Source organism: Anopheles bellator, chromosome 1 (assembly GCF_943735745.2).
Source record: "Anopheles bellator chromosome 1, idAnoBellAS_SP24_06.2, whole genome shotgun sequence".
NCBI lineage: Eukaryota > Metazoa > Arthropoda > Insecta > Diptera > Culicidae > Anopheles > Anopheles bellator.
Genome location: NC_071285.1, coordinates 26,175,710 through 26,201,950, shown reverse-complemented (window position 1 = coordinate 26,201,950; position 26,241 = coordinate 26,175,710). Strand labels below are relative to the sequence as shown.

At 43.6% G+C, this 26,241-nt stretch overlaps 7 protein-coding genes across 7 annotated transcripts in view; 4 read left to right on the top strand and 3 right to left on the bottom strand.

Moving 5' to 3' along the window:
- The window catches only part of LOC131215315 (pleckstrin homology domain-containing family G member 5), a 68,074-nt gene extending 65,679 nt beyond the window's left edge, over nt 1-2,395 (top strand). Inside the window, exons 13-15 of the mRNA XM_058209705.1 lie at nt 637-1,268; nt 1,483-1,590; nt 2,080-2,395. Of these exons, the coding sequence (XP_058065688.1) occupies nt 637-1,268; nt 1,483-1,590; nt 2,080-2,395 (1,056 nt within the window). The remainder of the gene's footprint in view (nt 1-636; nt 1,269-1,482; nt 1,591-2,079) is intronic.
- A 6,254-nt stretch (nt 2,396-8,649) lies between these two features.
- On the top strand, nt 8,650-16,229 carry LOC131215314 (anoctamin-4). The gene is made up of 12 exons (XM_058209704.1): nt 8,650-8,961; nt 10,721-11,250; nt 11,538-11,910; nt 12,628-12,933; nt 12,989-13,942; nt 14,025-14,189; nt 14,254-14,567; nt 14,630-14,769; nt 14,845-15,050; nt 15,237-15,342; nt 15,437-15,805; nt 15,910-16,229. Exons 1-12 carry the CDS (start codon nt 8,650-8,652, stop codon nt 16,026-16,028), a joined length of 3,894 nt encoding a protein of 1,297 aa, XP_058065687.1. The 3' UTR covers nt 16,029-16,229.
- Nucleotides 16,230-16,518: 289 nt separating this feature from the next.
- Nucleotides 16,519-17,487, bottom strand: LOC131215313 (tubulin polyglutamylase complex subunit 2). The gene is made up of 3 exons (XM_058209703.1): nt 17,409-17,487; nt 17,183-17,350; nt 16,519-17,111 (listed from the first exon to the last, which is right to left on the bottom strand). The coding sequence occupies exons 1-3, from the start codon at nt 17,485-17,487 to the stop codon at nt 16,519-16,521; spliced, it is 840 nt and encodes a 279-aa protein (XP_058065686.1).
- Nucleotides 17,488-18,096: 609 nt separating this feature from the next.
- Nucleotides 18,097-20,394, top strand: LOC131206406 (alpha-endosulfine). The gene is made up of 3 exons (XM_058198944.1): nt 18,097-18,234; nt 18,876-18,989; nt 19,056-20,394. The coding sequence occupies exons 2-3, from the start codon at nt 18,918-18,920 to the stop codon at nt 19,371-19,373; spliced, it is 390 nt and encodes a 129-aa protein (XP_058054927.1). The 5' UTR covers nt 18,097-18,234; nt 18,876-18,917; the 3' UTR covers nt 19,374-20,394.
- Nucleotides 19,798-21,293, bottom strand: LOC131206405 (viral IAP-associated factor homolog). Its single transcript, XM_058198943.1, has one exon. It carries the CDS (start codon nt 21,187-21,189, stop codon nt 20,494-20,496), a length of 696 nt encoding a protein of 231 aa, XP_058054926.1. The 5' UTR covers nt 21,190-21,293; the 3' UTR covers nt 19,798-20,493.
- A 449-nt stretch (nt 21,294-21,742) lies between these two features.
- LOC131216476 (protein crossbronx homolog) lies at nt 21,743-23,006 on the top strand. Its single transcript, XM_058210980.1, has 4 exons — nt 21,743-21,991; nt 22,068-22,132; nt 22,197-22,300; nt 22,369-23,006. Exons 1-4 carry the CDS (start codon nt 21,924-21,926, stop codon nt 22,816-22,818), a joined length of 687 nt encoding a protein of 228 aa, XP_058066963.1. The 5' UTR covers nt 21,743-21,923; the 3' UTR covers nt 22,819-23,006.
- On the bottom strand, nt 22,905-25,484 carry LOC131216467 (enolase-binding protein-like). The gene is made up of 5 exons (XM_058210967.1): nt 24,861-25,484; nt 24,517-24,795; nt 24,140-24,442; nt 23,466-23,630; nt 22,905-23,380 (listed from the first exon to the last, which is right to left on the bottom strand). The coding sequence occupies exons 1-5, from the start codon at nt 24,972-24,974 to the stop codon at nt 23,060-23,062; spliced, it is 1,182 nt and encodes a 393-aa protein (XP_058066950.1). The 5' UTR covers nt 24,975-25,484; the 3' UTR covers nt 22,905-23,059.
- Nucleotides 25,485-26,241: the final 757 nt, after the last annotated feature.

The window sequence follows — 26,241 nt, the reverse complement described above, 5'->3', positions numbered from 1 at the left end:
ACACTCCACCCGTCAGCAAAAATAAAGGAAATGGAAAACGAGGCCCAATTATTGCAGATGGGTCCAGTTAATAAAAAAACATTACTCATTCATTAGCAGAGCAGAAGTACTTTCGTTTCCTGCAGCAGTCATTTTAATCTAATAAATAGTTCAAGAGCAGCAATCGCACATAAATTAGAAGCAATAATCCGCTTACGCAGTTCACTAGGCAATGGAGGCGCCTGGCCGCTCATACTATCTCGGTGGCGTTTACAAGCGAATAATAGCCAAAGTTTCACAACGCCAGATGAAGTTTAATTAGAAACATAAATGCAAACCGGACTTGGAAAAGCGTCACACAATCATGAACTTATTTAATTTAAATCCTCTTTCTGTAATTATCAAAGTTTGTGCTGACCGCTTCTCGACCAGCAATTGCCGATGAGGGAGGCAAACACCACTGATATGTTTTACAATTGACACAGCACTTTCACCAAAATAATCATCAACCGTACAGCACTAGGCAACATGGAAGTTTTATATGTGACAGTATTTGTAGTAAAACGACGGCAGTTTAGTGTTTAGTGGTGCTGTAAACCCTTTCGCTTCATTTAATCTCGAATGGCTTTTTAATTTGCAAACGCTTTCATTCTTCAGATTATTCGACAGCCGTACATGACGGACCGCCTAATAGTGCAGCTCAAGGACCAAGCATTGCTCTGTTGCTACGTGAACGATTTGAACATGATTGTGGCAGCTTTTACATTGCAAAGCCCCAAAGCTCAGCATTGGCACGATTCCATAACGAAGGTGAAGCACATCTATAACCGTATGAAGCAGGGTACATTCAGTGACGTCCGTCAGTACGGTAACATAATCAATATCAGCAACAGCTGCAACAACTCAACGAGCAACAGCAACATGAACATCAACAACGATAACCTGAGTATCAAAAAGTCACCCTTGAACAGTTCCATCGGCAGCCGTGTGAGCAGCCTGAACAACAGTCACAGCGGATCGGTTGATCTGAACGAGTCGAAGCAGGTATCGATTGACTTTGAAAAGACTAACTCGCTCTCCAGTGACGAAGGCACGGGCACGGGTAGCGTCGTCGGTGCCACGATGGTGATGCACTCCAAGTACGGACCGGTTGCTCCTTGCGCTAGCCGTAAGATCAAGAATACCGTCAACACTATGCAGACAAAATCGTCCAACTCGCTCACCGTGCAGCCATACAGTGGACTCGGCCACAGTATGCCAAATTTGAATTTGAACTCCATTCAAAATAGGTGAGTACGTTTGGTGTTAATTTCGCAAGACAGCATAGAGGAAAACACAGGGTAATACATCGAATGGCTTGAATAAGCTTTCACATCATTTTGATGCATTTTATGAGTGCATATGCAAAGTTGTGCCTTATTATTAACATTTTTTATAGAGATACGTTTTTTTTGCATTAAAAGACGGAACTGAACTATGTTTTGAACTGTTCCAATTACACAGCAATACTCTTTCGGTGCCGGGATCCTCCAGCAATCAGTCCCATTCCGGTATGGTGTTGCTATCGCCTAGTCAACGGGGCATTTCGTATCCTCCGCCGTCACCGACCAGGTACGAGCAGTGCCATTATTTTGTGGACCACAGGTTTTTGTGTTAATTTCTTATTTCTTTTTTGAATATAACATATTCTAGGTCTCTCAGTCATTGTTGATTTTCCACAACTGGATTCTGTTTGATTGAAATGCTTTTCAATTCATAAAAAACGGCTTTCGTTTGAATTTTGTTACATTACTGTTTCATTGCTGTAGGTATGATTTGTGTATTTTATGTTTAACATTCACGGTGTAAAACCTATATACCATATTATTAACATTTTTAACAGTATTGTTTAGTGTACGTGCTATTGAAAACCAATCAATGGCATCGTACTGTTAAATCATCTACTGTCAGGTTAAAGTCATTTGTTATCTATGTATTTCCATTTGTTAATGTAATATTTATTGAACAATTGTGTATTTATCATTACAATCACTAACACCTGGGCCGTTCTTTTCTTCTCTCACGCCACTCGTTCTATGCTTTGTTTTCCATTCACCATAGGGCCACGTTGCGTCGCGGATTCGCTTTCTCCACATCAATCAAAAACCCACCGTTAATCAAATCACGAAATGTGACGTCTCAGCAGAGCTTTACACTGTGTCAGCAGCAAAGTTTGAACCTGGCCACACTGAACCAACATCAGCCATGCGTACAACCGCCCTCATCCGGCAACCCCGTATCCAGTACTTCAGCCGAATTGCACCAGACCCCATCGGCCACATCGACGAATGTGTCATTTTTCAGGCGGAAAAATAGTTTCCCGAGTGCACCGAACGGAAGTTCGGACTCGGGTTCCGGCCTTCCCGGGGAAACTTGAACCAAACGAAGAGCAACCAAAAAAACTTCTCTAGTCGATCTGTGGAGCCCGGTTAATACTGTAGATCGGAAACGCTGTGTTCGACACGCGACACGACTACCTGGACGGGATCCTGATATGACACTGCACAACGATAACTGTCTGCATCATACATTCGCACTGCAGCATGTACATAGACTTGCAAGTGTAGAACATTTGTTGAGGCATAGAATTGAAGCTTGGGAAAGAGCAGATGGTATACTGTTGAAGGCCATCGTTTGAAACTGGTGGGCCGTCCTAACGGAATCTTTTCGGGAACTGTCGGAAGAGTAAGCCAGAACTAAATGTATCAGAAAAAGGAACAACGAGAAACTAAAAAACCCCATACCACATTTGCACAGCCGATCGCATCGGTCGAGCATGCGAACAATTGTATAATTTTGTTGTGAAAAGCAAAGATACACATCAAACAAGCCAGAACAAAACAATGCTGTGAAACTTATCGAAGAAATACGCCTAGTTGCTCTCATATCGAGAGTTGTACGTAATGGCATAATTAGTCTCCACTATGTTTAATGCTTGTACGTTATTACTTAAACAGGCCATCAGCTGGACCCGAGCGTTTGTCCAGGCAGCGTCTATAGTGTCGATTCCCGTTTTTATTTCATTTCGAGTTTGGCCCTGATCGTGTAAAGCGTAGAAAGATTTTGGATCGATTAGAGCGTCACCGGAACGGTGATTACAGGCATACCCGTAAGAGTAAGCTGACTAGTATTGTATATATATGTGTTTTCGATTGAGTTACTGTACATAGAAAATCTACGATTACCGTTTAACGATTAACTCCAGTTTGCTAAGCAACAGTCGTATGCATTTTTCACTTTAGATGTTTTAATAGTGGTTAGAATCTGTTCAGAACAACGTTCGGTGAACCCTAAGCCCCGTAGTATTTGTGATTGTCTTTGGATTGGAAATCGATTCTGTAATATTGTCTCGTTGTATGTCACAAACCATGTAAATAGTCTCATGCAGGACCTCATCAGAGCGTCAACTTCCGCTTGCCTAACTAATAGATTCTATGATTGTTTAGTTAAAACGGTGTTAACAAACCTAAGGATAAGTTTTACTGATCGACGCGTAAAAGGTTAGCACATTAATCCTACGATCGTCAATGGTGCAATCCATTCATTATATTTAACCATACTTTTATACCATGTTAAAATCGTAGCTATGGAAATCGTCAGCTAACGGAACCGTACGTTCAGCCGCACACCAGAAGCGATTTTCTACTGCCTTTGGCATTTTAAAATTGTGTTCGTCTACATTAGTGAGCTAGTCATATTAGAGCTGCAAGTATTAGTAATCAAGTTCAATCAACATACGGTTTTAAACAAAGAAAACAAAAACAAGCAATAATTATTTACGCCAGTACGATTTATCAAAAACCGATTTGGTGCGTGCTGCAGGATGATACGACGACGGTGTGCTTTTCGTTAGGAAAACGGGAGTTAAAATTGCTGATTGCGCAACTCATGAGGTCATTTGGTAAACATTCAATTGTGAACTGCTTACATTTTTGAAGCGACAGCACGTGACCAACACCGGGCACCATGCAATGGAAACGATAATGTATTTTAATGTAATCTAAAGAGACGAAAGACAATGATAATTTTAAATGTACTTTTTGGATGCTGGCAATTTTAATGGACTCCCATCGCGTTAGTAGCATCATCACTTATTGGTAGCACGGACGGACAGCTCCAATCGAAACTCGCGTTTACTATTCTGTGAAAAAAATAAAACGGCTCTAAGTAGACATTTTCAGAAACATAGTTTGATAGGGATTTGGATAAGTACGGAGATTTTAGGGAACAGACATTTCACTGCTCTGGAGACAAGTCCAAATCGCAAGTATAAGGATAACCCTGACGAGCGGCAGAATTGATATTGATGTGAGTAAAACTTAACTAAAGCCTACAAGTAAGTGCAACTATCTTTCGAAGGGTGAAGAAATAATAATTAAAACAGTTAGATACTCAAGCGATTTAAATCAAATGCACACAATATTCATAACAGAGGGATACAACCGAATGTCAAATATGTAGTCTAACACGTAACCTAAAGTAACAAGTCCATTAACAATGGAAACATTAAATTGTGCGTTTGTAAAAATCAGTAAACCGTGAGCCGTGAGTAAAAAATCAGGATTCTATAGGACGCATTGTTCTTGTTCGCCATTGTTGGCGGTTGAATTGTTATGATTTTAAAGCCAATTAGTACGATGATAAGGCCCCAGTTACATTTTCAAATGTACGCCTATCACACGCAATATCGCTTGTGACTGTAAACGATCTAAGCTGTGGAACAGTTTGAGGAAAGAACATAAGTTTCGGGAGTTCCTGTTGAGTATTGCTTTCCCCAAAGAAACGAGACTGTTTGAAGTAGTTGCCGTTACATTACTTTGCACACCTGCGATGAGGTTCTACAAATCGGATTATGTTTGCTGGTGCTAGTGATTCCTTATCGAAATAATTTATTGCAACTCATATTTAACCCTAGCCGTTCTCATAACTGTTGCGTTGCGTTTCCATGTTCAACTTGTCCTAAGCCAGGTCTGCAATATTCGCTTAGAAGGGAAAAAGTGCTTTAAACCGAAACTTATCCAATATATCCCTAGCCACAGCCACGCTTATCGAGACGCAGCGTGTACTTTACCAAAGAAGTTTACAGCACCAAAACTAGAGAACGGCACCGAAGCAGCGCCAACCACCGAAAGCACGTGAAGCTACCCTTCACGTCGCGGTATTAGTAGTATTAGACTTTGATTTTTTGGAAATGAAAAACAAAGATATCCTTCATCCTGGCTCGTCCTGCGAGCGCAAGGTGGGTAAGCGTTTCTTTCTAAATCTGTCAAATTGAAACCATTTTAATGGTTAACAATTAGAATTTGAGCATGCGCCAGCGCCACGCATTAAACAATGGCCGACAAATTAAAACGTGATGTTGTGTGCGCCAATATCCTAGGGTGGTCGCGTGAGCCATACCTTGTGCGTGTGTGTGCGTGCGTGTCTGTGTGTATGTGTGAGTATTTGTATATTTGGCGCCCAACACCGACATGTGTACAGTTTTGTAAAGATACTCAACCAAACATAAACGAGAGAAAATTTCAATAAGGAAATAGTAATGGAATGAAATAAAATACGAAATAATATAATTCAAAGCTATATACAAATTCATTCATATATATACATATACCCTATACATATACAAACAGATCATCTATTTAGGCTTATATTTACACGAAAAAGGCAGGTAAAGAAATCAAATTATTTGAATGACAAGAAAACGAATATCAAAAAGTGCGCCAAGTGAAGAGAACGCAGAAACTGAACTACGCAATTTTAAAAGTTGGAACCGCTTTTCGATGGAACAAGAATCAAACATGCTACTATTTGACTTGGCCAACGCGGAAGAAGTGGCAAACCCTGCGTTTACAGGACCGAAAATCCAGCATTTTCAAAAGTGAGCAACAAAAACGAACAAGTAGCTAAACGAAATACGAAATAACAACTGACCGATACACAAATGGGAATAACAGTGGGCCACAAATGCGAGAGCAACAGAAAACATTTATAATCGCGAGAGTGGGAAATGTTGTACAAACTTGATGTCACAAACCAACGAACGTTCGGTCACGCATGAGAAAGTAATGCAAATAATGAACAATAGTCTAAACATTTACATTGATACACGCTCAAATTCTAGGCCAGTTCCAATTGGAAAACAAAAGGGAACCATAATGTGTGAAGCTGCGACTTTGCAAAGTTGGCTTACAGAAAAGTTAAAAATCCACAAAATGAAGGAAATACCAAACAAACAAATAACGAAAAATCTGCTACATTTTATCCATCGCATGCAAGTAGAATAAATACAAAACCGCAAAACTGTAACTAGAAAGTGCAACGGAAACAATGGACCCACATCAAGGCTATTGAGCTACTATTAGAAAACGAAACCAGCAAACAAAAAATACTACGCCGAATCAGATAATAAGCAGACCTTCAAATACAAATAAAACAGTGAACAATTGAATGCATGTGAAAACTATCGTTATTTCGAACCGAAGATCGTGCATCCCGTTATCTTTACTATTACTTTTACCCTTTTTGTTGACATTAGCATCAAATCATTATTTTTACTTCAAGCTCCAGCTTTTCCAAGATTGATGCGTGAATATGGTCAACGATGTGAACACGTGGTGTTTGTTGACTTTTCATTGCCCGTGCCGCTGTACCAATGTGTGTACCAATTATCGACCTCGCCGGACACCCGATTGGTTAGCCGTTGGCAAGTACTTTCCAGCCGAAGAGCGTTACGTTACAGTTACATTTTACGGCACGTCGACAACGTGCAATAAAGGCCGCTTGGCAACCAACACGGAACGCAAATGTTGTAAACTCAACAGAACTAAGAACAGTTATCTGATCCTTGTTTCTCGCCGTCAAAAACCATGGATCTAACAAACGAGCTTGGGTAAGTAAGAAAAGAGGACTGTTTGAATTACGGACGACCATCGACAGAGTGTTGGTGTTACCTGCCCTAGTGGACCGTTACCTGTTCCACGAAGCACGAACCACGGTGCCGGCCACCTCACCTGACTGACGTCCAAGGAAAATCACGTGCATTACTTATTCACGATCGAACAAAATCGATAAAGCTTCTCACAGGCGCTGCACGAACGACAAAGGGTGATCCTGTCGTGTCCACCATCGTGGAAAAGGGAATAAAAATACAACACCCAGACCTAATCGGCTGTCTAACCGGAACTCGTGCGGAAAGGTAGCGTGGCGCGCAAAACAACCAAATCACCTACGCACCCAAACACACACATATACGCAACGCGGAGCCCTGTTTGCGGTCCTAGCCAAGATCCGGAACTATGGCAACTCCGCAGTTGTTCGATCGCCCATCGCCAGGACGATCCACATCGATGACGAAAGTTCACGTCGTCGGGCGGGACCGCCCTGGCCCCCTGGCATCTACCGAGCACGCCACGGTATCGATTGTCAATCGCTTAACGGTCGCCTAGCCGGGCTGCGGTCCGAATACCGGAGGGGGTGTCCATTACGACACGGTGTAATTTTTTCCACCATCGGCATGCAACCACCCTTTTATGGGGTCCTACTCGGCGGAAAGTATTGTCAGTTGCACGGCGATTGCCGAACGGAACCGTACGTCCGGCACTTCCGGTCCGGCTGGAGAAAAGAAAAAAGACGGAGAGAGGGAGATCGAGTCCGGTTCGGTCTCGGTACAGGTGGTTTGCACAAACCCATTTTTCAACCGTCTGGCAAAACCGTGTTACGTTACGTTAGTGTTCAAATTAATCATACGTTCTGTGTTCTCGCCGTTGGCCTTTTGACTGCACCGACGATTTCCTTCGACCGACCGATTTCCTGGTGCTGCGACCGTCGTATAGTTAAACGGGAGTTCAAGCCCAGTCAGTGCAATATTCGTGCTAAAAACGTTGAAATGGTGTGATTCTTCTAGCGAAAAATGGCGGAAGTATCGATTCTGGACCAATAAACCTTCAGAATTTGCAACGCGCGTGGCCCGTGTGGTGGCTCAAAAATCCCCGGCAACCCCCGTGCTGGCCCGGCTTCGTCGTCGGTCGATCGATAAGAAGCGGTAAATGATTAATGCAGTAAATGCAACCACACGCCACATATTGGGCGGGAAGGGTGGTGCATGCAACGCACACGAAGCGGTTGTGACCATCGCCGGTGAGGTTGCACCAGGGCCGGAGGTGCGCACACGGAATCGCCACAAAACGCGACCGACGAGCGAATGTGAGGAGTCGTGAGTTACGGATCCACTTTAAAGTTGAATGTGTGTTCTTGTAAGGCACTGCTACTGCCACTGCTGTCGGCGTTGTGAGAATTGAAAAAGTGGCCCACGTGATTTGAAGATGAATTTTTAATCGTTAGAAGAAAACCACATTACACTCTGTGTTTGGTTATGGCGGCCGGTCTAATGTTTTAAATTCAAACCAGAAACACAACACATCGGTCGGTAGTGTTTGGCCCATGAAGAAGCCTTCAGAACGGAGTGAAGCAGTAGTTTGTAGTACCGATCGAACGGCAAGAAGCAACAGAGCGACAAGTGTTGGGGCTGGCAACGGTAGAAGCACTCAGGCTGACCAGAACCACTCGGAGCACTCCCGAAGGAGGCGATCGTTACCTCAGCTTCCAGCGTCGCCGGTTGTGCCGACTTCGTGGATGGCCAGCACTTGCGATAGCCAGCCCAACGGTCCGGACGGCAGGAACCGCTTGGGTGTCTCGGCCGCCGAACCGAACGGAGGGTCGTTTGAGGTGCTGCTACCGAACTGCGTTGAACACGAACTGGAACAGGAGCTCGGCGCCAGCAATCGGTGGCCATCGAATGCGCCGCTCAGGACGATACATTCTAGTCCCGTAGGAAAGGCCGCCGGTGGTCGCCGGTACAGCCAGGACGCTGCATTCGAGTACCGAACGTCGGTAGTCGAGGGGGGCGGTGGTTCCGTTTCGGAGAAATGTTACCAGCATCTCGATGTAAGTAATGATGTAGAGATGGATGATTGATGCAGTGTCTTCGTCAAGCCGTGGCTCGGCTAAGGAAACGTTGATTCGGGCGATGATGCTGCGAGATGCGAGACGATGAGAAACCGTGTTGAAGCGTTTCTATCTGCCTGTTTTGCCGCGGTTCTGTGAACAGTGAAGATTAATTTGTTTTATGTAGCTTGAATAATGGCACAAATGACGTTGAAAGCGCTTAAATCGCAACACAAAAGTAAGCAAAAATTAATGTACAAAGCCCGCATCACCCATCAGGTTAATGTACAAGTATTCATCAGCTACTAAATGCAATTTCTGTTTCCATTATTTAGTAAAAATACTTCTAAAATGTTTCTAAAATTCTTCGAGAATTTTTCTAGAATAAAAAGAACGTGCCAAATACATTAATCATTTGGAGCATGTACGCACATTTTCCCAATCACTTAATGATATCTAAAAGTTAATTTTTAATGATAGAAGTAAATACATATTTTCACTAACAATACTCCATCGATGAGAGTGAAGAGTTTGTTAGCAAAAAACCTATGTACTTAAATATTTTAGATGATAACATAACTTTTCAATACAAACGATGGCATCGCTGACGGCCATGGAAACCACATTAAACCAAAAAAGCGCTACATTTTGTCCTAATCGAGATTCTTCAAGAAATCGATGCTGGCCATTATAGTAACGTCGTCCGATCCATCAATTACGCACGCAATTACCTATATACAATTACAACCACGGTTCGTTTTTTGTAAAAACCAACAGTAGTTACACGGCACGAAGCTCGCGCGTTTTTGCCGTTTTGCTCTAATTGACGTTCTCCATTCGTTCCCATGGTTTTGAGCATGGCTCAAACGGACATCAACGGTAAAGATTGCGTGATTGACGGAGTAAGACAAAATTAACGCTTATTTGGAAATTGAAACCGAACCCGAAAGGCTCTATTAACGCTAACTAGGTTTTATCGAAGCCATGCATGTTTATTGCACATCGTTTAAATAAAACGCTTCTGCTTCCGCCCAGAAAAGCGATGAACCGGAAAACTAGGGTTGAGGAGCTACATAATCTTATTCACAGCATATGGCGGCTGTTTTCAATCGTAAATATTACCTAAATAGATTGTCCAACAAAATGATTGCTCATTGGCGCGATAGATACACACAGGAATGATGCAACATTCGCATACACTGATTATTTTAAATTAAAAACCATTTACAGTAAAAATTTTAAACATTCAAAAAAATGATTTCGTACGTAACTAATCATTGATGGCATAATTAGAAGAAGAACAATTCCCAGAAGGCTTTTTGAAAACTAACAGAAATCTAAAACGTTTAGAATATGAAAGTATATGAGTAGGTAGAGTAGTTGGTATCGGTGATGGTACGTAAATAAGTACGGAAAGACTTCTAATTTCAAACAACAATGTTACCCTATTTTTAACGTTGGATCAACGTTTCTAACCTTATAATCCTAGTCCCCCAAACTGAAGATCACCACTTTTAGTTTTTAGTAACAGAAGGCATCAACGTGGAAGAAATTTTGTATTAGATATCGCCCCCTGATTGATGTAGCCCCTTGATTTTGCTATCGATTTCTAAGCGCAGAAATCGTAGGCACATTATGGTTTCCCTCGTTCCATGCGGGGTGCCGGAGTAGGGCGCGCACACGTAGCCATAATTCCCAATGCTTACGAATAGATGAACGCAATGTTCCGTGTCCCTGTTCCTTATCGCCCCGCAAACAGACAAGCCAGCAACATCAAGCATTGATGCGACACAGCACGGACAATTTGAGGTCTATTAATAACGGCCAAAGAACCGGGTCTGAGCGTACCAACGGTCACGGAGGCTCTTCCGAGTACTTCCCCGGTTTCGATATGGCTGCAGTGGGTGTTGGTGACGTTGTCAATCACGGCAAGGTAAAATACTTCACCACTCGCACGGCTGCCGCAGGTCCGGAGAGAAGCAACATGGCCCGTATGGAACCGTCGCCTTCACAAGACAGTACGGCGTCGCCGGGCTCCGTCGCTCCTCCTCCGGAGATAGTTATCGGAACGGAACTCCATGCCAACGGTTGCTATCCGATGACGGCGAATGATGGCCCGGGATCGACCAGTCCAAAAGATGCGGAATTCCGTGACAAGCTGCCACCGCTCGAGGACATCATGGAGAGTCCATTGTTAAAGACACCGGTCGAGAAGTGGTTGCAGACGGAGGATAGACTATCGCGCGAAGAAGTGATCGTCGCTCACGTCGGGGAAGAACACAGTCGAAGGTAGGCTTGGTGGCCATTAGGCCTTACGTTATAACTGAATGTCTCCTTTAAATTCACTACTCAAAATTTTCGCGCACAAAGCAATAAAATAAGCCTTCGTTTAGTAAGTTTAATGAATGAATATATTTCATGAATTCGCATAAAGCCCATTCAGAATTATCCAATTTAGCTCCTTGATGTTGACGTCAACCGCCCCCCTTTACTCACCATCCTATAGTACTTAAACCCAATTGGCAACACGATGTTCGGCGTTTTGTTTTATTAACGCAAACGAATTACATATCCAGCCCCGATCTTTACAGCAATCTTTTTGGACCAAAGATCAGCGCCCACGAAAACATTCCCGGCACGCCGATGGACACGCCGGACATCGTGTCCGAGTTCAATAAGAGTTTTAACTCGAGCACAACCAGCATCATCAACGAAAGGCGCCGCTCATCAACGAAACTGCTTGCGGGAGGTACCGATCGTGACACAATGACCGTGGTTGGCGCGACGAACGATGGAACCGGAACTACTGCCGACGGGACTGGCTGTGGTAATGCTTTGGGCGAAAAAAATAATTCCATCGGAAAAGCCAGTCTGCGCCATATACTGAAGCTACGTAAAACTTCCGATCGGTCCCAGGATACTCGCCGCTCGAGCCAGCAGGACAAAGAGGTGGGCCAACAGACGTGAAATGGTTTTTCTTTAGGACGTTGTTTTTGTGAGCATTTCATATTTAACGAACTATCACCGTGAGGGGCACGAAACGAGTTTCTCCTCCGAGGTCTATTTTTGACCGTATAAGCAGTATAAGACTGCTTCACCGAAAAGGTTAAACCGATTATGCTGCGACAACTGAACTTGAGACACGCACCTTCTCCTTGGCCCACACATGATAGTGTTAATCACTTGTTATTTGACGGAAGTGGGCACTAAAAATAAACCTTTTCAGCATGAGCCCCAGTGGTACGTGTGAATTGCATCCATCAAATATTCATCAGTTTGTAAAGCAGTCACGTTACGCGATGTAATGCGTTTGGTACCTCACAATGATCGTCGGGTAGCTGTATGTTCTAAAAGTGTTCGCTGAAGAGCTTGGCCACCCTCAAATACTACTACCGACCTTTACGGCTTTTCTGTGTTTGACGTAGTTTCCGTTCCTCCAATATCTCACCTGAAACACTCTTTGTTGTCCGGTCAGGTCTAACTCTTGTTGGCCTTATCCTAAGTATAGGGCCTGCAAACACTGGTCACGCGTTTCATAAAGCTCATAAAGCGTTTCAAGTCTCAAATGTACACTTATTCATTAGAATTTTTATGCAACCTCAACTATGATATGACATGTCGATGCCGTTTTGCAATATTAATTCTGCTATCTATTGGCTCGTGAAGGGTTTGGACCCCGAGTCGCTCATGTTTCGTGACGGGAGGCGAAAAATCGACATGATCCTGTGCTACGAAGAGGAAGACCATGGCGTGATGACCGAAGAGGAAGCCCTAAAGCGCCACCAGCGAAAACTGTTTCACGAAAACCTCGTTCGGGAAGGACTGGAAATCGAGTTGGAAGACAAAACTCAAGCATTCGACGGTAAGACCTACTTTGTGAAGATTCACATACCTTGGCGAACGGAGTCGCGCTACGCGGAGGTGATGAACCTGAAGCTACCAGTAAAACGGTTCATCACAATCAGCGTGAAGGTCAGTGCCCTTGATTGTCAGTACCACAGTTGGGTAAGCTTCCCTTGGCTTCCAGGAAGAGGAGACAGCTCTGCGTCGTCAGCAGAACAAGATCATGAGCTACTGGTACCGGCTGGTGTCGCTCACCGAGTACAACCATGGGCGAATCGAAAAGGAACCTTCGTTCTACTCGGCCACAGCTAGTGGCAATCCCGAGGAGCAGTTCATCGTCAAAGACCGCTGCACGTCCTACACGAGCGCACAGCGCAGTCTGGTCGTGATGCAGATTCTCATGAGGACGCGTTTCGATGAAACGGAAAAGGTGTACAACGTGGGCATTAGGCGGCTGCTGAACGACGGTACATACCTGGCCTGCTTTCCGTTGCACGAGGGTCGCTACGATAGGAACCACTCGTCGGGAGCACTGTTCGATCGTCGGCTGCTCTACCTCGAATGGGCCCGCCCGATCAAGTGGTACAAAAAGCAACCACTGTGTCTCGTTCGGAAGTACTTTGGCGACAAGATTGGACTCTACTTCTGCTGGCTCGGGTTCTACACAAAGATGCTGTACGCACCGGCGATCGTTGGGTTGTTCTGCTTCCTCTACGGTCTTGCGTCGATGGATTCGACCGACAACATCCCGACGAAGGAAATCTGCGACTTAAACGGGCCGGGTAAAATTATCTTGTGTCCGCTGTGCGACCAAGCCTGCAGCTACCAGCAGTTGCACGACTCGTGTTTTTTCGCCCAGCTGACCTATCTCTTCGACAATCCGTCGACCGTGTTCTTCGCTATATTTATGTCGTTCTGGGCCACCACCTTTCTGGAACTGTGGAAGCGCAAGCAATCCGTGTTGGTGTGGGAATGGGACTTGCAAAACATCGAAAACGAGGAGGACATGAGACCGGAGTTCGAAACGACCGTGAAAACATTCCGTACCAATCCTGTTACACGCGAGAAAGAACCCTACATGCCCACGTGGACCAGGGCCCTACGGTTTATGGTGACCTCCAGTGCCGTGCTGTTTATGGTGAGTAGTAACTGCACTCAATTTTTCCGCGTTGTGTAGTCAACTGTTGTCAACATGATTTTCGTACACCGTATTTGAACAGATTTCTATTGTCCTTGGTGCTGTTCTCGGGACCATCATTTACCGCGTTTCTCTGGTCTCGGTAATTTACAGCGGTGGAGGGTCATTCTTTCGAAAGCACTCAAAGCTCTTTACCACCATGACTGCTGCATTGATCAATCTTATCATAATCATGATTCTAACACGAGTAAGTTCAGCGTACCATTAAACCTGACTATCATTTCGAAATAATTGTGAACGTGCTCAAACAGATTTACCACAAGCTAGCCCTATACCTGACGAACATGGAGAATCCACGAACGCAAACGGAATATGAGGATTCGTATACGGTGAAAATATTCGTGTTTGAATTCATGAACTTCTACAGCTCGCTGATATACATAGCGTTCTTCAAGGGTCGCTTCTACGACTATCCCGGGGACGATGTAGCCCGCAAAAGTGAATTCTTGCGACTCAAGGGAGATATCTGTGACCCGGCCGGCTGCCTCAGTGAACTCTGTATTCAATTGGCCATTATTATGGTGGGAAAGCAGTGTTGGAACAACTTCATGGAATATTTTTTCCCGTACGTGGCTCCCGACCTGTTGCCATAGCTGGATGTTGCATTAATGGGGTTTTCTTTTTCAGTGCATTCTACAACTGGTGGCGACAGCGGAAACACAAGCAGCTCACGAAAGACGAGACCCATTTGCATATGGCTTGGGAGCAGGACTACCATCTGCAGGATCCGGGAAGACTCGCATTATTTGATGAATATCTAGAAATGAGTAGGTGGAATAACTGTTATGCAGGGATGTGTTTAACTAAAATTAGTTTATTGTACTATCTCTCCCCTTCTCTAGTTGTGCAGTACGGATTCGTAACGTTGTTCGTCGCTGCTTTCCCTTTGGCGCCATTGTTCGCTTTGCTCAACAACATTGCCGAAATCAGACTAGATGCGTACAAAATGGTTACACAATCGAGGCGACCGCTCGCAGAACGCGTTGAAGACATTGGTGCATGGTACGGAATTTTGAAGATCATAACCTACACAGCTGTCGTATCAAATGTAAGTCTGCGTTAATTGACTTAATATAAGTTATTGGCATATTGATGGTTCTAAAGTCAAAAAAAGGACCGTAAAAAAGTCCACACTCGTTAGTAGATAGAAAATTTGAACTCTTTCGAATATCTGGCATATCTATGAAAAAGAATTTTTACTGTTGAATGATTAAAAAACGTATTTTTCCTACAGGCGTTTGTGATTGCCTATACGAGTGACTTCATTCCACGGATGGTCTACAAGTACGTCTACTCTCCTCATTTTTCTCTACACGGTTACATCGAACATTCACTATCGAGTAAGTGCTCTGGAAAACATTATAACTGGCACAGATTAGCTTGTGTTGCAGAACATGCTTAGACACTTCGTTGACGATCGTTTTAAACTTCCAGCTTTCAACACATCCGACTACAAAGAGGAATGGGGTACGAAAACGGAATCCGATCCGGATACCTGTAAATATCGCGGCTATCGAAATGGGCCGGATGCCAGCGAACAGTACGGACTGAGTCCACACTACTGGCACGTGTTTGCCGCACGACTGGCTTTCGTAGTCATTTTCGAGCACATCGTATTCGTCCTGACCGGCATCATGCAGTTCATAATTCCAGATATTCCAATCGAGGTGAAAACACAGATGCAACGCGAACAACTTCTAGCCAAGGAGGCAAAGTATCAACACGGATTGAAGAAATCGCGTGAAACGGACTACGAAGAAATTCTGCACACACTACGGGAACAAAGCAACAATAGCAGGCAAGGTAAAGCTAAAGGGTCCACGCCATTATCAGACTGAGTTTAAAGTTAAGAGTTGATAGTGGCTGCTCAGACACGGGTTCAAAATTGACTCGTTCTCTTTTCACAGGTATGCGTGGTAGTTGGGCACGCCGTCTTAGTCGGCTTAGCGATGGACTCGACGCACATGTAGATGTTCCGAACCGGCCGAGACAATCGTTAGAGTCAACGGTGTGGGAAGTTACCTAGCATTAGCTGAACGTGGAGCGTGTTTGGTCTAAGAAACATCAACTCCCTTTTTTGCCACTACTTTTGCCAAGCTCTGAGATATTTCTCTTTTACGATTTCTGCCACCATTATCTACAATCATAAACTCAATCAATTCACGGTATGGTAGATTCATGCAACGAAGAACGAAAGAAATGATAAAAGCCTCAACATAATTCTCAAGACGCCGAAACGCCGATCGTGAGACAAAGTTTGAAACAAGTACGCCGAACCTGGCATATCGTTCGATCAACATAACGGAACAATCGGCACTCTCTCTCTATCTCTCTTTGCCAAAAACAGTAAGTGGTCTGATCTGAAAAACCTTAAAACCTAAGTAAGCATATTGGAGAATTCTTGTAAAATTTGTACATTTAAATTTGCCACTAGATAATGTGTAGATGTCAACCAATGTAAGATCTCACCAAGAACTAGGAGTATAGAGTAGGCATGAATAAACGATCTGCAGTTGTTAGTTGTTGTTCAATCGCATTTTCTGTGTCTGCCGCGAGCATCGAAGTTTCGTCCGGAACACGGCCGGATCCAGTACGTTGAACGGTGGATTTTCGTTAACACAAACTATGTTTTTCAATCTCCGGCAATCGTTTTTCTCCAACAAATGAGGTGCCAATAGCAAAAACAGCTGCTCAGTCCAGGCAGGCAGACCACAGCTTGAAAAACACAGCTCCCAGTACGGCAACCCGAGATGGGCGATGCTCATGCGAAGGTACTCGGTGAACGATTCAGCAAGGAACTGCCATCGTAGCGAGTTGGTTTCGAGAAGAAAAATGTGTGGTGTTGACGTTTCCGGTGTCTCATAGACGAGACAAACTTTCGCTAAATTGGCTATGGTGCTTAGCTCGAAAATTTTGCTTCTTGAGTTAAGATTCAGATGGTCCAAGTGACCAGAGCTAAGATCAACATAGTTCGACTGGCGGATGATCGGAGGGGCCGTTAGGGTTGTGTTAGGACTGACGCTCAGTATAGTATCGATGTTATCTCGCACGAGTGTTATTTGTATAAGATGCGGAAAATGAATGTGTCCCACGCGGCGAGTATCATTTGCTAAAAAAGCGAACGTTCTAAGTTAATGCTGGCAGATTTCTCTTCTATGCACGTTTCAGGCCGTTTCTTACGGGAATATTGATAGCTCCAGTAAAAATTGAATCCATCGGTCGAAAGGTAAAAGCGCTTCATATCGTCCGGTAGATACACATTGTGTCTGGATTCCCATGCAGTAACTTGAGCCTTTTCGCATGGTAAACGTTTCTCCAACGTCACATTCGTTATACGTGGAATGTTGTCTGCAATTAAAGCCAAAGTTAATAAAAAGTAAATCGCTGGTGACGGCACTGTACTTACTCAACACTTTTGCCAGCCCTAGGGATAGGTTTTCGTAGAACATATCTTCTGTATCGTTACCAATTTTCAGCCCTGCCATTGTGTTTGCTAGCATAACAACCAATAAACATCGTCCACACATCCGCACAATCATGGTATGCCTGTTGCTATGGTGATGGAATGAAACTTTACAGTTTACTCCATAATTTCAGATGATTGCTACACCGTTCACGAGAAAAATATCAAAACAGAAGCTGAGAATTCGTAACTCGAGTTTTCAACCTCACTCCAATACGAACCGATTTATTGACTACTTCGCCAAATGTATAAATTGTGGCACAAAGCAAATAACGTATCGTTATTTATCGTGTTAGTTTTCTGTTTAGTGCAAACCTCTTTTGGATTGAGTTAAATTTGCAGTACACCCTGTGTTACATTGCTGACAGCTTTTCTGTCTGACAGCATCAGACTGGAAAAGATGGAAAATGATGTAAGATTTGTAAAACACCTGTAAAAGCCTTCAACAACGTATAATTCCCAAGGCTTCTTTTCAATTATACATTTTTAAGCAAAAGAAAAGGTTAAAACAGATTGCGTGTGACCGCAACTAACCGACACCAAAACTTTGCAGTTGCTGTGAGAATGTTTCAATCGTCCATCTGGCAACACTGTAAACTAACAGCATATTTTGGAATCCGTTCGAGGCCGTCAAAACGCAAACCAAGAGAATAAGATTGCAAAAAGTTTCGCGACGGAATATTGTAAATTCTCCGTGTTTCTGACTTGAAGATCAATAAAGCTGCTGACACGGAATAAAGTGTGCGATTGCCGAGAACGCAAAATCAAAGTAAGAGCTTACAGTAGATAACTTTACGGCGGAAGATTATGGCCCCGTGGGCATCTGTGGTTTACAACCTCCATTGCCTTTGCCGTTGATTTGCATCATGCGTCGCTTCGCTGCAGTTAGCTTGGAAGGCTAGTTTCATGCATATAAGCAACATAATGTTGATTATTGCTTCACAAATCGATTTGAGTGATGTTTTGCAGTAAGTCAGAAGTGGGAAAGTAATTTTCGGTTGTTGTTCGGTGGTGTTTAAGAAAGTGGCAAAAACCTGCTTCAGAAATAAACCATATCAAATCCGATAAGGCCGACTGTGAAAACATCGATCAATTAGCCAATTGATTTTTCTATGTTCCAACAGCCGTTACCAGAGGACCATTCCTTAATTTGCGCTGTTGATATGTTCTGATTGACAATATTTTCTTTTTTGAGGAAAAGTCAAACCAGCGTTTGGCTTGTGGCGAATGGAAAGAAATTTCTTTTCACCGGTGAACACTGAGTGAATTGACAAATTTAAACTTCATAATCATCACCGTGGGTTTGGTGGCAATTGATTTTGCCAAAATTCAACGTAATATCAACAAGCAAATACATCAAGTTTCTGTGATGCCGTCATAATAATGTCTCGTCTCGCTTTTCAATTTTAGAAGCCACTACATTTCATTCACTACACATTCGATTTCGCAAACATGAGTTCCGAAGAGAGCACAGAAAAACAGCCAACCCTGGAGGAAGTCGCTGAAGACCAGCAGGCAGAGGACGTAAGTGTCGATTTCGTTTTAAAACGTTTGAGAATATACTTTATAGGTTTTTCTTGAACGTTTCAGACACCACAAGAACAGCAACAATCTGTCAGTGACCTAGAGAAGCAAGAGGAAGAAAAAATGAAGGCCAAATACGGCTCGAACGTCGGTATGGGGGGACCACGCGGTCTCGGAGGTCATTCTGCATTTCTACAGAAACGCCTCCAGAAGGGTCAAAAATATTTCGATTCCGGTGACTACCAGATGGCAAAGCAGAAGGGCGGTGGTGTGAAGCAGGTGTTTGCCAACAAAGTTCCGACTGGCGAAGCGATACCAACTCCCGAAACGGTACCAGTGCGAAAGACGTCGATTATTCAAACATGCAACAAATTTCAAAGCTAAGTGGCACGCGTATTGTTGGGAGAACTGTATGGTTTGGAAGACGTAAGAGAAGTTATCATTCTGGCATCAATATCAATGGATACGTTTCCGCTAGGCGCGTTCTACGAATTCACAATGGTCATGTTTTTAATGCAAAATTAAATGTTAGTGTCTCTTGCAGCACTTCGTTCTCCGGTTCGATCGATCAACTTAACTTAATCTCAATAAGCCATAGCTGTTGTCGGTTACAACAGTGTTCGAAGGGAATTACGGAAAACTAGCATTTTCCCTGTCCGAACCGTGTTTCGATCGAGATAACCCCTTATTCAATAGCGAACTATAACACTTCAATTCCCTATTCATACGAAGTCCTATGCCTTATGTTTCTCCCCCAAAAAAACGCAAAACCGAATGTTTCTTTGATTAAATTCATTTTTATACGTAAGGTTTCTTCTTTCTGAATTAATGGTAAAGACACTTTCTTTTAATATTGGTAATGTACTTGTAAAACCGTAGCCGAGTAGAGTTATGTGTATCCTTTGGAGGCAAATTAGGAAGCAACCTTACATGCAGGATACGGAAAATGAATGCTCTTTCAAAGTTTTGGCCAACGATATATGTGTGTTTGTGTGCTACTGTGTAAGTATGTAGGCGATAGGGAAGGTTAAGTTGGGGGTTAGTATGCATCTCCCTGGGGCTGCTGCTTAACGACATTCATGCGAAGGGGAACAGATGAAATTACGAGGAAAAGTTTCGAAGTAAATGTTCTTTTGGCCAGCAGGAGAGAGACGATGGCGAAACAGCTGGTGTGAACCGTGCTGCATATTGAAGCCACAGCAGCACACTCACGAATAAAACGGATGGTAGAAGGTATTTTGTTAAGAGCACTGAGTATAGTGGCATATTGTTAAAGAGAAAATACAATTGTGAGATGAGGTTGGTACAAGAACTGTAAAATATAACTAAAGTCGTCCTGTGCTGCGTGCGTTTAACTGTAGTATTTCGAACAAAATGACAACGAACTAAACGAAAATTGAATCGTATAGACAGCTTTGAAAAAGTGTGCAAAGAAACGATTGTCTCTTCTGTAATAAGCTTCAGTTATATTTGGTTAATAAGTTAAATTGAAATGCCGTCTCCTCTACCAGTCGTTATTGTCCGACAGCTCGGCAAACATTTTATCTTTAACTTTTTTCGATGCTCGCGGATCCTCCTTGATGCTGCTCTCTATCGCCTTTGCCTGTCCGAGCATGTACTCCAGTTCGTCGCACGTTAAGTTCGGTCCGCCAAGCTCGATCGGACCGATAAATTGTTTCTTCAGCTGGCCCTCGTAGTACACGAAAATTGTTGGGACATTACGTTCGGGGTAGTTTGCAATACATGTGGTTGCAATTGCTCGAACGAATTTTGTCATTGGAAAAGTCATCGCCAGCTGCGTGAGGTGTTGGTTGATTAGCGCGCACAATGGCAGTCCTCGGCTGTACAGATGCAGTACTACGTAGATGCCCTCGCCGGCTTTCGTCACCTCATCAACATAATCCTGTCCTGATATTTCGCGCACTGTTCCGAAACGGGCTCGGCTTGCTGCCGCTTGCATTTCCGCCAACCGTTTCAAGCGATATTGCTGCAACACGTCTTCGTCTTCGGAGTCCTCCAATTCGTCTAGCTCATCGAGATCCAGCTTGGAAAGGTCTTTACCCTTTTGCTTTTCCTCTATTGTGCTCTCGAGCATGTTAATGATCTCATCTTCGGTGATTTCCTTTTCCTTTTTTTGGGGTATGATTCCTTTAGCTCGTAGAACATCATTCCACTCAGTGTCTTCGTTGGAATCCTGCATTCGATTAAATGGGTCATCGAGTTAAACTTTCTGCGCTGCTACCCAGATTAAGCACCATAAATGGTCATTTTTTGTCAACTTGCCTGCATTGTGCGTGAGTTTTAATAACCTTTCGACTAAATGTGGTTTACTTCTTCACGTGGAGTAACCTTTTATCAAAATACCCGTGAATAACGCGTACCGTTAGCACGGGGCCGAATTAATTGGAAGATTCTAGCGCGGCGGTCCGACACAAGAATTTGGCACGCGGTGAGCAATCAACATGACTGACATTTCTGTGATTTTGTTGTAATTTGAAAGTCACAACCAAGTTGCACTCACAAAAATATGCAACTAGTGGATAAAAACAATTAGATGGCATTCCTGCTACCATTAAAACATTGGGCTGAATTTCTTCATTATAAAATGCATCACAAAATCAGCAAAAAGTTTGCTCAGGAAAACAAAGTTTCAAAAGTCATCCACGCGACTTTCTAACAATAACGCTAACTACGACAGCTGAATTAAAAACACACGGAAAAGAACTGTCAAATTCGAAGAAACAAGAGGAATTTGTTTTCAACCAAGCTGGAAAAATGTTTTCTTAGCAAAATAGAAGATTTTAACTATGATAAATCATTAACCATGAGTGAACGAGTGCAGCGGGAACATCGATAGTACAAAACAGCCATCTGCGTACGCTTTAATCAGCTATAATCAACGAGTTTTACAAGGAATACCACTGCACCGGAACAATGACCCTAGCCGCCGAGGATAAACTACTGGAGACGGTCCTGCAAGAGTACAAAATTTTAACCGAATAGTGAGTTTGAGTTCCATCAGATCTATTGCAAAACCGAACTATATTCATTCATTGAGTACAACTGTATTACTTGCAGTGAGCGTCTCCAAAGCGAAGATCTAGGCGGAGTTTATGTAACTCCGTCGTACGACAATCCCTTCCGTAAGTGATGGCTTCCGTGTTGAATATCGATGTAGCATTCTGAGACAGTCTCTATCTATTTTAGTTTGGTTTGGGGTCATATTCGTGCGTGGTGGCCTGTACAAAGGGGGAGTATTTAGATTCAGCGTTTTGCTTCCAAACCTTTTCCCCAACGATAGTGCAGTTCCGGTAGGTAACCGTTACCAGCAATCAACAAGTTTCATTGTATAATTCCATCATTTCTGTGCCTACCGTAGGTAATCACTTTTCAAAGTGAAGTCTTTCATCCACTAATTCGCCCATCGGACGGTGTGCTAGATTTGTCGGATACCTTTCCCAAATGGCGAGTCGGAGAAACTTACATCTGGCAGATCCTTAAATTTGTACAGTTCATCTTTCAAAGCCTAGAAGAGCACACAATACAAACAGAAGAAGTTGCCAATCGTGATGCCTATGAAATGATGCACGACAATCGGGCCGAATTCATACGGCGCGTTGAACAGTGCATCGATGAAAGCCAATCTAAGTTGTACGATCTTCCACCAAAGCCGGACAGAAATTACATTTGTTTCGATCGGTTCAACCCGGAAGTACACGGACCGATACTAGAGTCGATGAAGCAGAACAAAGTGGCCGAAGTAACGACACCTCCCTCTTCGGGACTATCTTGGGTGCGGAAGGGTCTGTATCAACCGCTCACTAAGTAGTGCTCCAGTTAACGTAAATTTGTTACAACAAAATAGAAAAACCACACAACGCCAGAAGGAACTAAATTCAATTTTAAATAGTTTTATTTTATTTCATTTTAAATACACACTGTGTCTCTTGAAACGAACAATTTAACTATACACTAATACTTGTGAATATGCTAATAAAATGCGAAACGCACTACAATTTTAAATAGACCGGGCAGGGTGTGTCTTCAATAATTGACGAACTGTAATTATGCTACGTTCGACTGTACTTTCCTATACGCAACCGTTTCGCGCGATGATTTGCCAAGGTACGCCGTATGATATCGATGAGTGCTATACCTAGTACGGAAAAAACCAGAATTGCGGCGCCGATAGCGAAGCTACGAAATCCGGGATACACTTGCCCCAAGTCAAATTCATTGATGTGTATGTGAATGTTTTCCGATTTCGCCTTGATTGGTTGAGGCTCACTGTTGGTGGCCACCTTGTTCCCCGCTTCTGGTGGCTGAGTGTCGTACAGATTTACCGGCTGAGCATACTCCACGTGCGTTTCAGTGAGCTTCGTTTCAATCATCTGAAGGTAAAATAACGAAATCCAAAGAAGAGTGTTTTGTTAGAATTAACAGTCAACTAACAATTATCCAGGTAACGCTACTCACCGCTCCTTCTATCGCCGCAAGTAACTTGGACCAACCGTAACCCTCTTCATCGGTGTAAACTGTAATCAGCTTGGCGCGGAACTCGCGATAATCACGTCCCTCGGATCCAATGACCGTTATATTTATTGTACTGTATGGACTCATGTACCGGATAGCATTTATGGTCTGTAGTTGGTAAAAAAGATGCAGTACCACAAGCATTACTTTTGTAAAGTTTCCAAGCAAAATAGAATTTGAGCAAAAAATTAAATTGAACTTGGTCACTTCTTTATGTTGCATTTACTCTGTAATCTTGTCTCAGTTCCGCGGATAAAAATGGCATATTTATGACTTATTTACTTTTCAAAAGATTTACAGCCAAGCGGATGCGAATCGATTGTTACGCGGTGTTTAAAAGCATCAAGCACTTCACGCGACCTACTAGCTTGCCACGATTAAGTTGTTTTTGAGATTAGCAGATTTTCTGCAAGATAGCGAGGAATTGCTGAACAATGATTGTGATAATAGTTTGTGGAATGCACCGGTTCTACATCGTACAGGAAGTTGGTATAATAAAACCGCCATTTTGATCACCGCCGCGCAGAACATCGGACGAAGATATGATGGCAATCTGCTAGCCACAAAGTTACATTTAGCCTGAAGATAGCTTCGCACGTGACGTGATCGAAATTTACCTTGAAATTGCGACTGTAATAGGTTTCACCAGTGATCAATTTGTTCGTCTCCGTTTTTCCTCGATAAACTGACAGCGACACACCGTGCGCCACAGTGTCCGGAAGGATGTACTCGACCCTCGTATCGGCTAGATAAGAAATATCCTGATCCACGTATCGATAAGCGGGGTCGCGGTTTTTCAGTGTAGCGTATGCTAGCAGGGGCGATCCGAGTCGAGTAGTGTTGGTCCACTTTTTAAATACTAAATCGCGCAACTCGTACCGTTCGGGGTATTTCTCTGCCAGCAGTAACACCACTCCGTCCTGTGGATAGTGTGAAAAAGAAGCATTTTACAAAAGAACTCTCCCGTGTTGTCGCCACAGTACTTTCAACTTACCACACCGCCATTAACCGTGGCACACTTGTTTGTCGTTACATCATAGCTACAATATTCGGCAAACTCTTCATCGCCAATGCTCTTACCCAGGTAACGCTTGGACGATCCACTTTCAGCAAGGTCACCGAAATTTCCGGTCGGAATCCATAGCAAAACCGAGGACGTTTTCTGCTCACCACACAGATGCTCGACTGTCCGATCGCTGACCTCACTGTTTAGCGATTTTAGCGAAATGCTAAGCAATGACGAATTCACACCACAGATTTCCGATAACAGAGACTGGAAGTGAACGTCGAAATTTTGCATATTTCACCATGGATTGAAATTTGCACGCGCCTACTCACCTCGACACTGATTTCGAGTCTACTATTAACTAATACATTGCTACTGGTGATACTAGAGGATTCGATAGTTGCTGCAATCAGCAATGCAGCTGCTATGAGTTTTCCTACAACCATCCTGGAGCACGAACGGCCGGAGCACGTTACAGTATCGTAAGAAACGGTTGCCGCCAACTGACTGGCACGGTGTGTGCCACAAATCGATGGATGAACTATCTGCTTTCCGGCAAATCACAGGCCCGAGAACGGTAAATGGCGCACCGTTATCTATTTGCACCACAAGCCCGCCTGCCCGCTAACTACGAACCGAAAAAAGATCCGCAGCTAACGATATTGGCCGCGCGCAATGACGTTATCGACAAATGACGAATGATTAATCCTACAACACTGATAAAATGCCGTCGATATATTGGCCAGCGGGTGGACGGGGTTAAACGTTTGGATTCAGAATGCAACCCAAAAAGGGTCACCCCAAAAAATGGGGTTTATTTTAGTTTTTATATCTCTTTACGATAATCGAAATATTCGAAGGTAACATATCGATGCCCACTGTCGTTGCTTCACCACTGCCCGTAACACCTGCTGCTAACCAAGTGACCACGCGATGCTCTCGACGTTGGCGCTTAAGTTCACTGGCGCCGGAAAGCCAAGAGGTCCAAGTCTACGGATTAACGATCCGCGCACCACGAGCACTTGAGTAGCAATGGGCCAATTCGTAGTCTATTTAATTGAGATTGTGTAATAATTCACAGCACATGATTTCCCACATGCTAATCACCGACGGAAACCGACCGGCCGGACAAGCACACGGGCTGCTATGATTCATGTAAAATTTCAATCAGAATGTCACGAATTTGTTGTCTTTCTTGCAATTATCAACCCCAAACATAATTCCCAGGAGAATCGGTTTGAACTGCCAACGCGACAGGCACCGGGGGTTCTTCATTTGTGCGATTACGATTACAAATCGAATCGGCCCATCGCCGCATCTCGGTTATCAGTGTTCACGTGAAGCACGGGGCAGCCGGGAGAGAAGAAATAAATTTATCACCCTTGACGATGATGGTCCGGTGACGGTGATGAGTTATAAAACGGCTAGGTCAATATGTCGGAATCGCCAACTCTAATCGCCAGTCGGAAATAAGTGACGTACCACCGATAAGCGGCCTAATGGTCCGGGGGCGCAGCAGCCGCATTGCTTAGCCGGTTTGGGAACCAACAGTGTCCTGGGTGTTCAACTTAATCGGGTTTTTTTTATTGACTCTGCACTATTTCCCACGGGGTTTCCGGGTGCATTAGCTCGGAATTGCATGGAATAAAAACTACAACAATAAATACACTGACTAACTTACAACACAAAAACTCGAATTCCACGTGTTTATTT